Source organism: Pteropus alecto, unplaced genomic scaffold, assembly GCF_000325575.1.
Source record: "Pteropus alecto unplaced genomic scaffold, ASM32557v1 scaffold21, whole genome shotgun sequence".
In the NCBI taxonomy this organism is placed as follows: domain Eukaryota; kingdom Metazoa; phylum Chordata; class Mammalia; order Chiroptera; family Pteropodidae; genus Pteropus; species Pteropus alecto.
Window position 1 is genome coordinate 10,012,425 of NW_006436282.1, and position 14,946 is coordinate 10,027,370.

At 31.9% G+C, this 14,946-nt stretch overlaps 1 protein-coding gene and 1 pseudogene across 7 annotated transcripts in view; both read right to left on the minus strand.

Moving 5' to 3' along the window:
• The window catches only part of DGKB (diacylglycerol kinase beta), a 586,550-nt gene that overhangs the window by 244,769 nt on the left and 326,835 nt on the right, over positions 1-14,946 (minus strand). For all 7 annotated transcript variants that reach the window (XM_006911958.1, XM_006911956.1, XM_025046894.1 and 4 more), the window contains one exon: positions 14,852-14,916. In XM_006911958.1, coding sequence (XP_006912020.1) covers positions 14,852-14,916 — 65 coding nt within the window. The remainder of the gene's footprint in view (positions 1-14,851; positions 14,917-14,946) is intronic.
• LOC112479880 lies at positions 8,287-8,405 on the minus strand (annotated as a pseudogene).

A 14,946-nucleotide genomic window follows, 5' to 3' on the forward strand; every position in this document is an offset into this window, starting at 1 on the left:
CAGGACTAAGATAGCTGGCCTCTGACCTTCCAACACAGAATGCTCAGATTTGACCATTTTATAAACAGATTCTCAAATCTGCTGGCTCGTATTCAAATACGACTCAAATTATATTTTACTAAAAGAGATATATACTTCCACAAGAGAAGGACTCCTGGTATAAATATCTAAGTTCTGGCATTAACACAACACTGAGCAAAATGATTACTTTGCCAGTGTGCTTATTAAGAAAGAACTCTTCCTGTTTTCTTGATCACAAGGATTGCTGCAAGGACTGAGTGCATGTGAGCAAGTGCCCTCTGCTGGCTAGATTCTTCAACTTCTTTAAAGTCCTTAGAGAATCTTTTCAAGCTTCTCTCATAAGGACGCCCTAACTTCATTCTTTCTAGAATTAAGAATCTATGGAAACTTTATGTAAGAATTTGGATTTTAAACTGAATCCCAGGCATTCTAACAAAATGAGATTTTTGGTGAGATTCACAATAAAGTTAGATTCTTAAACTGCTTATCTTAAAAACTAAAGAAAAAATGTTATTGTGCCTAAATAAATGCTTCTAATAAAACAGTCTAAACAAATAAAATATCTAAATAAATGCCTCTGATAAAACTAATTAATAATATATAATTACATATTAGTATAATTATGAAAAGATGAAAATATAATTCACCAATGATTTTCAGTCTCTTCAAAACTCTTAACTACCATTTATTATAAACAAGTATAGTTAAAATTAACCAAACCTAGTAAAATAACTCAGTTATCACTACTCTGGATTCTACCAATGCTTCGGTTTACTGATGATGGAGCAAGAATAGCTCCTTTATCATATGGTTCTTCATCTCCATCCCAGACATCCCACCTAATTCTTGGCCAATAAGATGATTTATTGTCTATGGAACTGACCCGGATATTCCATAGATACCTCACATTCAACAAGCACGGAACCAAATCAATATACTCTTCCACACACCTCTTCTTCCTCCATTGACCACTTGGTTGGTATTGCTATCATTCTGTCTCCACTCATACTTTCATTCACTATTTCCTTCACATCCATATTCATACCCATATTAATTACCAAGTTTGATAACAGTAACAACTACTTTTCTTCTAAACATCCATTTCCTTAGTCTTATGTCCTTGTTTAAAACCTTATAATTGTTTCAAATTACTTTCAAGGATGAAGTTTCCAATACAACTAGCAAGTTCTTTGTAGTAGGATCTGAGTAGGATGAACAAATCTCCTTAATCTCCTTAATCTTACATTCCTCACATTTCAAACTTTTTGTCTGTCCGTCTGGAACTATTTATGCTCTCCACCACACATGGATATGTTTTATGTCAGTTAACATTAACATGTGATATTTCTATTGACTCCACAGTAACTTGTAAAGTGAATATCTCTAAGAATCATGATCAAACATGTTTTCTACAAAGCCTTCCTAGCACCACTGCCACACTATGTGAGAATTATTTTCTCCTTTTTATTCTTAGATATGATACTTTGATTACTGCATTCATCTCATAGATTCCCTAAATAAGTCGTAAACTCTAAGAGGCTGGAATGGTATCAAACTCATCTTTTATACCAAACAAAAATATTTTCTGGTTAGTAGATATGCATTAAATTACTGTTTATCTGAACAAAATGGTTAGTAACTTGCTAAACATGTATGCTAGGATACAGTAATTATAATTCTAACTCAGTTATATGTAAATATATAAAGTGAGCATAACAACAACCATCTCCTAGGGTTGTGTGTGGATTAAATAAAATAATCCAAGAAAACCACTTAGTAGAGTATCTAGAAATGTCCAGCCTTTAAGAAATGTTAGTGTTAAGTTTTATTATAGCACATGGGTACAAAAGACAACTATTAGATCTATAACTGTGTCCTAGGCTATAAGAATTCACAATGAAAATGAGATGACTACTAACTATTATACAATTATTTTACATTTTCATGGTAACCTGTCTTTTTTTTCTGATATAATTTTTTTAATAAAGAATTACAAATTTAGTATATATAAAGAAAGCAATATAAAGTTTTCCTTAGACTCTGCATCCATGTATGCCATCTAATAGGTTACGGTTAGTTTAGATATATTTGAATATGGTTTCAATCATTACATAAATACAAAACAGGATAAAACATCTACTTTGAAATGCAAAAGAGCTAATAAAATTAAAATAATTGATTGTGGATATAAATGGATTTCATAGTCATAAATTCATAGATTACATGAATGTTTTTGTACCAAAGAAGGGATTATCAGAATTTCTTTCAAATTTGAATGTCTTAAAAATTAAGAGAATAAATTAAATAAGAAAAACAATAACAATAAGATGAAAATAAATATGTAAAAAATACATGTAAAGAATTGAACATGTCTATGTGCAAAAATAAAACAAAACAAATTATGCTGTAACAGTGAATAATTAACTTATAAAATTAGAAGAGTGGCATGAGACATAAAAGAATGTGTAAAGATTTAAACTTATAAAGAAGATAAATATGGGATTGGTTAGTTGCACTACAACTGGGCTTTATTACGTAAAGTTTTTCATACAGTACCTCTAGGTATTTTTATTACATCATGAAACAGATGTAATAGAAGATGAGGACCCTTGAAATTTAGATATAAGTTACTTCCAAAAGCTGAGAAAATGAAATAAGAAACCTAAAGTCTATGAAAGGCTCAATTTATTTTTATAATACACTAAGATTTTGACGGAGACTGCTGAATGACCTTCATTTTCCGTTTTCCTTTCTTTCTCTATGTACCAGAGCCTTCCAGGCTCTAGGTGGGCGCATGAACATCCCCCCCGCCCCGCCCCAGCAGAAGACCCCATTCTCCTGAGCTTTTGCTTTTCAAGGTGGCCGTTTCACTAAGTCATGACGTGAACAGAAGTGACAGATGTGATTTTCAGTGGAGGAACTTGGTGACGATACTGTGAACAGTGGACATGGGTATGAGAAGAATACCTTTTGGGGGGATGTCCTCTCTTCTTCTTACCTCAGACAAAAATAGATACTTCCTCCTGGTAACACTTTGCACTCAATTTTGCACTTAACTTCAGTGATAGTCTTCACTACATTTTATTTTGGTTTGTCTTCCCTACTGACCCTACAGGCTTTTCAAGGATATTTAATTATTTACCTTACTTATTTTCCAAGCACTTTCATAGTATAGAAATATTTATAGTAATAAATATTTTTCATGTCACATTAAAAATAATGGAAAGAAAATATGTATTTATATTAAAGGTGTTCGTGTTAAACTTGCGAAGGGCTTTTCTTCAAAATTTAGTAGTAATCATTTTGTTTTCATAATAAAAATATAAATGTATAAATCTTAAATTGTTTACTGAATAAACTATATGTAAATGAATATTCTCAGAATATGAGACTATTAGGCCATAAAATAAGAACTGATTAATTTCCTATGAATCAATATTTGCTTAAGAAATTTATATATATTTGATATATAGAGAGATAAAATGTTTATATTTCAGTTACAGGATAAATCTCTTCTTTGGTGATTAGACAGTTTTTTAAATATTCATACTAGTTTTCTCTCAGCATTTAGAAATATTTTCAGAGAACAGCAGAGACTTAGTTTTTAAAACCTTTAAAGATATACTACACAACAAGTCAAAGAAATACTAAAATAAATTAAGAAGGTCCATATTCATTCTAAAGAAAAATCAGTGGTGAATAAATATTTTTCATTCTGTTCCACACCACAAATGAGAGAGGGAAGAAGAGAGAGAGGAGAGGAGAAGAGAGGAGATTGGGAAACAAAATGAGACTCAGAAAATACACATTTACCTAATTATTTGAAGATAAAGGTATACTAGGCTCTAATTTATTTTATAGGATCAAATTATTCTAATATAGTTTTTAACTCTCTTTAAAGTTGATATTCAGAAAGCTTCACATACCTAACTTAGGATTTGAATAGATATTTGTACACCAATATTATTAGCAGCATTATTCACAATAGCCCAAAGGCCAAACAAGCAACCCAAATGTCCATCAATAGACAAGTGAATAAACAAAATGTAGTATATGCATATAATGGAATATTATTCAGCCTTAAAGAGAATTTCTGACACTCACTACAATATGGACTAACCTTGAAGACATTATGTTAAGTGAAAGAAGGCAGTCACAAGTGTATGGTTCTACTTACATGAGGTACAAGAGTAGTCAAATTAATTGAAACAGAAAGTAAAATGGTCACTGTCAGAGGCTGGAGGGCAGGGGGAGCAGAGTTATTGTTTAATGGGTATAAAGCTTTAGTTTGAGAAGAAAAAAGTAGTCCTGGAGATGGACAGTGATAATGGTTGCAGAACATGAATGCACCTAACGCTGTGAGATTTACACATAAAAATAGCAAAAGTGGTACAATTTTTTATAATATTTTACCACAATTAAAAAAGGGAAAAAAAAGTTTGAAATACAAAATAGCAATCACTGTGAAAAAAAAATTTTCAAAGATGGCTTTATTCCTATGACTTTAATAAAAGCTACATAAATGTGTCTGTATAAACAAAAATAACATTTATTCAGCATAAAGAATTCTACAAATTTGTTAGGTTTGGTATGCAATAAAGACAATATTAAAAAACTAAATTTGAACATTCAAAAAATTTATAAGTCTGAAAAAAAATCAGATTTTAAAAAATAAAAATAAGAAATAGTAACAACTAGAAACACTGAAAATAGCAATCGGTAAAGTTTTCTTGTATTTTTAATATTTCCACAGCCTAGTGCAATTGTCATTTTTTCACTGTTTCCCATGCACCACCAATTCCAAATTAATTTCTTGACTAAGCACTTAGCACTTTATTACCAAACTCCCTTGAGGTGCCATAAAAAATACAAATATCGTATAGTTTCTTTTAAATGTGGAATCTAAAACAAAACAAAACAAAAATGCACTCATTTAAACAGAGATAAAGGGGAGGCTGTCAGAGGGGAGGACAAGTGGGGAGGATGGGTAGAAAAGATGAAGGGGAATACAGTCTATAATATTACGATAAGTTTGCACGGTGACAGATGATTACCAGAATTAATAGGGTAAGCACATTGTAAGGTATAAAAATGTCGAATAACTATATTGCATACCTGAAACCAATATAATTAACATAATATTGTTTACCAACTACACTTAAATTAAGAAAAAATTAACAAAACAAATGATCATGGATCAGCATTATGAAATTTTCAAATCTACTCTCAACCTTTGGTCTCTAATATGAATTTCAAGTCTACTGAAATTTAATAACCTTCTCAACCATATCATTAAGTAGTAGATGCATTAAAGTAGTAGATGCCTTATAGTTTGAGAAAAGGAAGGGCCATATAGTTAAATTGAAATACATCAAGGAATTATAAACATATCAAGTAATATTTCAAATGATTAATGCTCTACAATTCTACAGAAAGGAAGTATAGGGTGCTCTGGGAGCCAAACCTAGTCTGAGGGAAAAAGGGAGGTCTATCCTCAGGATGGAGCAACTAAGCAGATATCAGTCTAAAGAACAGCAACAGCAACAGTCAACCTAAACGGGAGGGAAGGGCAGACGCAGCAAAGGACAGAGGAAAGGTCAAAAGTCTGGCCAGGAACCAGATCATGGAGGTCCTTATACTTGATAAAGAAAGGTAGTTTAGCATTTTTAAAAGATCACTCTCAAAGAAGTTTCAAGAGATTAGACAAAAGAGTATAAATTGAAGAAAAACTATATCTCAGAATTCTGAGAACCACTAATAATTATGGCTTGGTTGGAGAGCAGAAGAAACCATAAATAAAACTCAAAACTTGGTATAAGCAGTTAAGTATAAAATGATTTGTTTAACTAAGTTTCAAAAAGAGTAAATCACAAATTCAAATTCAATTTCTGTAGAGCTCAAAACAAGTGCGTACGTGTGTGTGTGTGTGTGTAATTTAGTGATTTAGAGATCTTTTGTGACCTTAATGAAAGCAGCTGCATTTAAGTTGAAAGAGAATCCAGATTAGATTGAATTTCGAAAAGGAATGAATGAACAATGGGAAAGTGTAGACAATTTCTTCAAACAGTTTAGCTGTGAAGGTCATTTCAGTTCTTTTTATAGAGATGAAACTATATTCTGTGTTATTTATATAATCTACCTAAAGAAAGCTATATATAAACTACAGCATATTATTTGTCATCCTCCCCAATTCTCAGCAAATTATAGGCACCCTTACCCCCAGGTCTAGCATGGTGAAGATAAGGGTGCCTAGTATAGGTCTCAAGGTCAGTGTCAGTGATGAGCAATAGCTGATGTTAGTAAAATGCAACCGACATTTAGACTGCTTAAATATTACCAGACAGAGGCCCCAGAAAATGAGGTTAAAAAAAAAAGACAATTGGAAATGCCAACAGAAGTTGTAACTCAAACAAAAGAGAGTTAAGTGCTATGGAAAGAGGGGCATAGAGAGATGAGGAGATATTTTAGAGGCACAGTTTATTCCTGACTATATGTGTATCTTAAAAGCATGAGCTTTGGTTCTGCTACTATGAATTGTTATGTGGACAGTAACTACCTCGGTAAAATGAAAATAGCAATAGTTACAGAATGGACTTATTTCGAGGATAAAATAAAATATTGTATGATAAAAACAACTTAATGACTTAGAAGAGTTATTCCTAAATACATAGTAGCTTTTATTATAATTGTATATTGTGATACCATTCCCATTAAACTCCAAGTTCCTTTGAAACAAAAATCTGGTATTATTCATCATTGAAACCCCTGTATGGAAGTTTCAGAATATGTTTTAATACTCCTCTGTTTGAAAGACTTTACTTATGACCCCTCCCTTTGAATCTGAGTGAGGTTTTGACCATTTCAATCAATAAAAGTACAGTGAACATGAAACCATGTGACTGCTAAAACGAAGTCAGGAAATGGCCAAGTTCTCTTGAGTCACTCAGTGTTAGCAGACTGAGCTGCCATGTCAGAAGGCTGTCTGTCCCAGGCCACCACACTGTGAGAAAGACCAGGCCATATGGAGAAACCATGTGTAGGTGCTTGTGGTGGTTAATTTTATGCGACAACTTGAGTGGCTACAGAATGTCCAAATTAAACATTATTTCTGGGTGTTTTGAGAATCTTTCTGGATGAGATTAGCATTTGACTTAGTGGACTCAGTAGATAACCCTCCCCAATGGGGTTAGGGATCATCCAAACGATTAATGTCTGAAAATAACAAAAGGCAGAGGATGGAGGGATTCGCCTCTTTCCCCGGCCTCACTGAATGAAATAGGACATGTCATCTTCTCTGACCCTCATACTGGGATTTACAGCATCAGCTCCCCTAGTTCTCAGGCCTCAGACTGAATTACACCCCTTTTGTGGGTCTTCACTTCACCTGGGTCTCCAGATTGCTGAAGGTAGATTGTGGGGCTTCTTAGCCACCACAACCTTGTGAGCCTAACTGGTTCCATTTCTCTAAAGAACCCTGACTAATACAATGCTCCAGGTAAGGTCTCAACCAACAACAAGCATTAGCCACCAGACATGAGAGTAACCATACCTCAAGCTGATTCTGTCCCTTAGCTATCAAATCACTTCCAACCTTCGAGTCTTCCCAGGTGAAGGCCCAGACATGAAGAAGCAGAGACAGCCATCCTGCTTTGCTGTGCTTGAATTGCTGAAGTACAGAGGCTATGCTCATCATACAATGGTTTTATACCGCTAAGCTTTCAAGTAGTTCGTTATGTAGCAATAGTGAACAGAAGCAATTTTGATATGTGGAAGTGCAGTGTTGCCATAACATAAAACCAAACCAAACCAAATAAAAGTGGCATTTACTTTGGAACTGAAGGATGAGAGAATCTGGAAGGGACAGAAGGATACTGACAAGCCTTAAGACATTGTGAGTAAGGCTTAGACGATATAGGAACAATGTTATTAAAAAGGGAAGGAAAATGGGCCCTTATTATTATGGTGGCTAAAGGTTCATTATGAAGCAAAAGTAAATGAAGTATCTTGGTAGATCTTCGCAAATGTTGATGCCGTGTTTATCAAATCTTAGAAAATACCATAAAGTTATAGGAATGAGAAATAAAAATTAAAAATTCATATAAATCAATATTTTCTACTTATACTTTATTTATTTATTTATTTATTCATTTATTCATTTATTCATTCATTCATTTATTTATTTATTTATTTATTTATTCTATGTGCCTAGCATTGTTCTAGGCCTGGTATCAGTTTACAATCCCTTATTTTCTATTTTGTTTTTTAAGCCTACAGCACCTGGTTTTCCTAGGTGGTCTCCCATCCAAGTACTAACCAGACCCGGCACTGCTAAGCTTCCAAGATCAGACAAGATCAAGTTTGTTCAGGGTGGCATGGCTGTAGACTGTACTTATACTTTCTAATTTCCCTCAGAAATTTTATCTATTAAGGAAACATTTTCTTTATATTTTAAGGCTAGTACATATGAACATAGAAGATGTTGAGAGTTGCTTAAGTAAGATTCTTTATGTTGTAAAAACGCTGGTCATGTAGAAACATAAAGCACAGAATACAAACTTCAAAATGTTGCAAGTGAGAGTTTATTTTTTTCTTCAAAGAAAAATATATGTGAGGGAACCTTTTTTGAAAAAAAGTAAATCAGCCATTTAAGGTTAATATGTTAGAATTAAATTCAATCAGAAAATAATGCAGAACATATCCATATAAGAATATGTATTCAAGGAACGGCATTAGTAACTAAAGCTTGGGTGGAGCAAGAAGCAATGGAAAGTATCTAATTAGTTCCAATTAGCTATTACAGGGGATTACTTTCTAGGTAAAATTACCTTATAATGAGGTGATTAACCTCTTTGGAAAGAGTTCAAGATAGATTAACTTTATACTTAATATGCCCTACAAAGAAGTGGTATAACAAGGGTCCTCAAATTTGTTCCCAGGGATAATCTCTAACAACAATTAATTGATTTTATTCCAGAAGAACCAAAAAACAGTTTTCTTATATTATTGATAGAGTGATTTCTAAAGCATATAGATATCATAAATTAGATATTTAAACTTAATTTCAAATTAACTATTGTGTGGCATGAACATTATCCAAAAGAATATCACAATCAAACTCTAATCAATTCCAAATTCTAGCCTATAGATTATCTATGAATACCAAAAGAAAAAAAAATGTGTCACTGACATTGAACAATGTCACAGGCTCATTCCCTAAAGTCAGCTGTCCATTGTCTAATTAGTTTAGTGGATCTACTCAGCTCCCAGAGCAAAAATGGTCCTTGTTACAGTCAACTAATGCTGCACAGGGGAGTAGTAGCCTGAACACAAAGGAAACAAAAACACTTGGTAAATTGGGGATAGCGTTCTTAGAGAAAGTAGCTTTCACTTCTGGTTAAACCTATGTTTGTTTTTTCTCTAAAACTGATCATTTATTTATATGGACAAGTTGAAATTTTACATGTATAAATTTATATAATATATAATATATTATATATATTATATACATATATATTTAATGTCAGCTTGTAAAGAACAAAGGATAATTTACTGTAGTATTTTAATTTGACAAATATTTCCCAAAAGTTTCCATGTAGACATAAAATCTGTAATAAAGAGTAGAAATTGTTTTCTTAAACTGCTTCCTTACTATTCAGTACTCTTCCTTATTAAGAAAATACTCTATTGTGGGTTATTCAGCTGTAATTTTGTGGAAATCTCTGAAATAACTACCATTACTTCATAAATCTTGTTTTTTAATTTGGCATCCCAGGAAGTGAGTCTATGCATGTGTTTTTATGTGTTTGTGTGTGTGTATAAAATTTTTGCATAAAACACATGCAAATTCATGTAAAGCAAAAACACAAATCCTAGGAATAGAAAGGCAAAATCAAGGAGGAAAATATTTAGAAAATTTGCATAGGATGACACTCATAAAATGTAAGCATCTTGCAAACAGAAACCAGAAATGTTTCTTCAGCTAAATCAGAGAATAGAAGCAACCCTATTTGAACATACATCCTTCAGAGCTCAATGGTCACTTTAACTTGAGAGCCCCAGAAAATATCCTTAGCTCTGTACTGCTACAATGTAGACTTTCGTTCTAGTTTATATTCTTCTACAGAACCTAGAGCTAAGTAAGGTTTCTATGTAACTCCAAATTCATTTCCCTCCTATACCTGGATATTTGATTCAGTGTTTAGATGGCTGCCTGTCATGTAAAAGGGGCTCCTTATTAAAAGCTGTAGAATAATCAACCAAATCAATGGCAGAAAAGCAGTATTTTATCCAAACTTTAGGACTTTGATTAGAAGACAAATATACTACTGAATAATAAATAATGTAGTGAATAAATTTAGCAAACATCTGTAGAATGATAATTATGTTCCATGTACTAGGTAGATAGTAAAATCCCAGAGTTTCATTCCATTCCACAAGGCCTATGGTGAGAAAACCAAGTATTACTGCACAGAATGAGGGGGATTGTAAAGTCATAGCAAATTTTCTAAATTCATTTATGCTATTAATTTCTTGGATAGTTTGAAAAACATACATTCCAAAATCTGGGTTTATTATTATAGTAATATCAAATTTTCAGTCTAGTATACCAATTTGTCAAGTTTTGTTTCTTTTCTTCACACATTTGGAAGGCAACACCTGACATACCTGATGTCATTAAGTAGATTTTGAGTTAAATTTGCCCTATTTAAATGTACACACTGATCTGAGTTTCTAGTAGATTTTTTTTTTTTTCACGAAAAGCAGAAAATAGTACAGAAATAAAGAACATACCTCTGAACAAGGGCAAAGAAAACAATCTTTGTTTCATTCAGGGAGTTAAAGATCAGATACTTTTAAATAACCAGTGTGGATTTAATGAAATAGTATCTTTGTAGCATATTGCTGGTCATTGTTTATTAGCAAATGGTATTAAGCACTGTACATAAGGAATTTGAATTGGTTCTCTGAAAACAAGCTATGACTACAATATTAACAAATCTTTGTAATTCCACCAATATTTTTTCTCCGGGAATTTGAATTGGTTCTTTGAAAACAAGCTATGACTACAATATTAACGAATCTTTGTAATTCCACCAATATTTTTTCTCCAGCTAGTTTTGTGTATTACTTGTAAGTTCTTGTCAAGGTTTCATGGAATTAAACAGGTTTTCATTTCCCCTATAATTATTGTAAGCCTTTATACTTATAATTTTAATAGATGCATTTATAGTGCTTCAATGTACAGTTATTAATATCAATATATATATTTTAAAGCAAGAACTTAAAATGATCTATCTCAACAGAACCAGGAGAGGCGTAATGTACGTGAATTATAAGAATGTAAATGTGATTGTACATAGTAAAAGCCAAATTATATAAAAATTTTAAATTCCAATATTATATAATAAATCATTTTAAATAATAGTAGCATAAATACTTTAAGGATAATTTTGTTTTGAGTCTAAAACATGGAAATGTTTATTAAAATGTTTATTAAAAAGTTGAACAGCATACTCTCTTTTAACAGTTAACTTAGATTTATACAGAAATTTTGAAAAGAATATGATATAAATCTCTCAACTAGCACTCTCTTAAGCACCGGAAAAATCATTATCTTTCTCAGTTCTTTCAATTTCTGTCATAAGAAGCATAGAGAGCAGAACTATATATTTTGGTAATTAATTTCCTTAAGATAATGTTAGAAACATCATGTTCTTTAAAATATAAATGAATTTCAAGGTGAGCATGCTAGAGGATCATATTAGTGGCATATGATTTATTGTGACAAGAAATCAGATCTGAAACATCATTATTAGAAGTACTTACAAAAATCCATTTTCAAATTCCTGAAAATATGAAGAAGTGCTATGGCTGAACCTGTCTCAATATCGAAATCTGAAAATCTGGCTATGTAAATATGAAATTGTTTGTGCACAATATCTGGCATGCCTTCCTTACAGAAATTTATTAGAAAATGTTCGTATCCTAAATATGTTTCATTATAGTTGAGGGAATTACCTAAATGCTTACAATTCTGAGTGAAGAATTAATCTATAGCAGTATAGATTAAAATGTATATGCCTAATTGACTTGGTAAAATGTGTAATTTTAGGGCAAATTGTTATCTTAAAAAACAGTTGGTCAATAATACATGGAGCATCTGCTTTACACCCGACATTCTTTAAACTCCCAATAAAAACATGTGACTTGTATCAATCTAGAAGGTGTTTTCTATGAAACATTTACTTTAAACTATATGAGCAAGATTTAATCATGCCTAAAATTTACAAATAAGTATCAATAAGAGGTAGTTTCCTATCTTATGAATACATTGAGGTATACACACACGTTGTTGTAAATGGCATCTTACCACATGCTGGGCAGTGAGGAATGTCATAAATTAGTACCATAATTGATAATAAAAAATTGACTGGATATATGTGAATAATAAACATTTTCATTATTAAGAATTATTAAAATTATACTAGAGAACAGAATTTGTTAGCCTCTAACACTTAAAGAGGGGGTCATAAATATTGGCATTCTTATACGCAGGCTGTCAAATTTTTTGAGTATCACAGAAATATACTGATACACCTCTCGATACTTTTAATTTTCCTTTCTTCCTGCCCTCTATACCACCTCTCTCTGTTTCTGTCTTTCTTTGTCTCTCTTCCTCTCTCTGCTGAGTAAGTCTGGGACAAACATGACTTAAACATCACTAAACTCTTTTTCCCACCTGTGTGTTTCTTAAAGCTGTTAATGAGCATTTAAAACTACAAAACTCTTGAAAGGAGAGACTGCATGTTTCATTTTCCAAACAGCATTTTTTAAAAACCTATTGTAATATATAAATACTGACACATGAATGCTTCAAAGAATGGCATTTGAGTAAGCATAGGCTAGTTGATTCTACACTATGATTTTCTGTACATTAATAAATACGTTCATTTCCTGGACATTCAAGGTGCATCAGTATCATCATAGTCTACCATAAAGTGACTATAATTTCATTGTTACATCGATTTGTTTTCAAACATTTCATGAAATAAAATTTAATCTTGTAAAATGAAATGTCTCTTTATTCTAGATAAGGAAAACTTATAGATGTAAATTTTTAATTAGACTATTTTCAATGTAATTTTGTAATATGCATGGCTCAAAATTGAAACACTATAAAAAACATACAATAAAAATTTAGTTTTCACCCCAACCAGTTGTTTCCCTTCTTCAGAAGGAACCAAAGGTAAAAGATTTTTGTGAACCTTTCTAAAGATATTATGTACACACACACACACACACACACATATATGTTCATATATATACATTTTTTTCATTTTCTTTAAAACAAAACTTATAGCTGTCTCAGCTATGAGAGTCAAAGCAAATCACAACATCATGATCAATGGTTTGTAGAGTAAAAAGAAGATTTCAAGTCAAAACATAATACCTAATTGTAGATTTTGGAAATAAGTTTTCATGTTTTGCTAAAACATTTAAATAGGTAAATCTAATGAAAAATCAGATAGGACTTTGCTAATCATGAAATTATTTACTATGATGATTCTTGTATAAAGTAGTACACAAAAGTCTAGAATTAAAAAATCTAAAATACATTTAACATCATTTTTAATGAACCTATATGGAAAGAAATTATGGCAATGTACTAGTGAGTGATAAAATTGAAATAAATATAAGAATTTTTAGATGCAGTTGTCTAATAAATGGTCTGTCACATTCATGACACAGGGTCAGCCTAGCCAAATACAGAGCCCACAGAGACTTTGGCTTTGAACATTAATATATAAATCACTGTATACATATATATAAACACACACATACACACATACATATATATACACACACATATATAAATGCTAATTATGATTTTGAAACTTTGTGAAATGAACTGAGTAGAAATGGGTATAATTGAAGCAAAGGATAATTCGCTTCTTCTGCCCCATTTTCCCAAGGGAGTGAGGTGGAGATAGCCATGTTTCTTTCTAGAAATGGGGAAGATAAAAGCCAAAACTTGCCCTATTTCCCTGATTCTCAGAAAAAGTCAATGTCTGCATTGTTAATTATGATTTTGAAACTTTGTGAAATGAACTGAGTAGAAATGGATATAATTAAAGCAAAGGATAATTCACTTCTTCTGCCCCATTTTCCCAAGGGAGTGAGGTGGAGATAGCCATGTTTCTTTCTAGAAATGGGGAAGATAAAAGCCAAAACTTGCCCTATTTCCCTGATTCTCAGAAAAAGTCAATGTCTGCATTATAAAGGGAAAAATGTTCATGTATTGCTATAGTGGCAAAATTTTAGTCACCAGGCTTTTCTTCTTGAAGGTAAAGTCTTTAAAAGTACTTTACATTAACATTGCTATTTCCCTTGTCTATATTCCAACTTAGTTGAGGCCAATATTGGGCAGACAGTACAAAGATTAAAGGACTTATGCTATACCTATGTAATATACAGTTAGTTACTCAACGTTATCAACGTAGAGCCCCATGTTTTCTCTTGGGATTTGGAATAATCAAACCGTCACAAACCTAGCCATGTAAAGAATTAAGAATATCTTTAAAATATTCTTTTCGCTTTATACTTGAAATTTTTCTTTTCACCATATGAGAATGGAGTAGAGATGACCACATTGCATTTTCCACTATAATCTCATAAAAACCTAAAAGGAAAATTTGAATTCACTTACACTTTTTCCTTAATACTTACATACCAAGCTTTACTCAGTCATTTAATACCGCGTAGTGATCCTTTTTATAACATAATTTATCAACAGTAACCAGCATTATAATTTGGTCATTTGTTATCTTACCTACTATTGAATTTCTCTGGATGTTTTTCTCTCATGATGTGGAATCTGTGTGCAATGGAGGCATCCTAGGAGAGAAATAGAAAAGAAAAATGGAA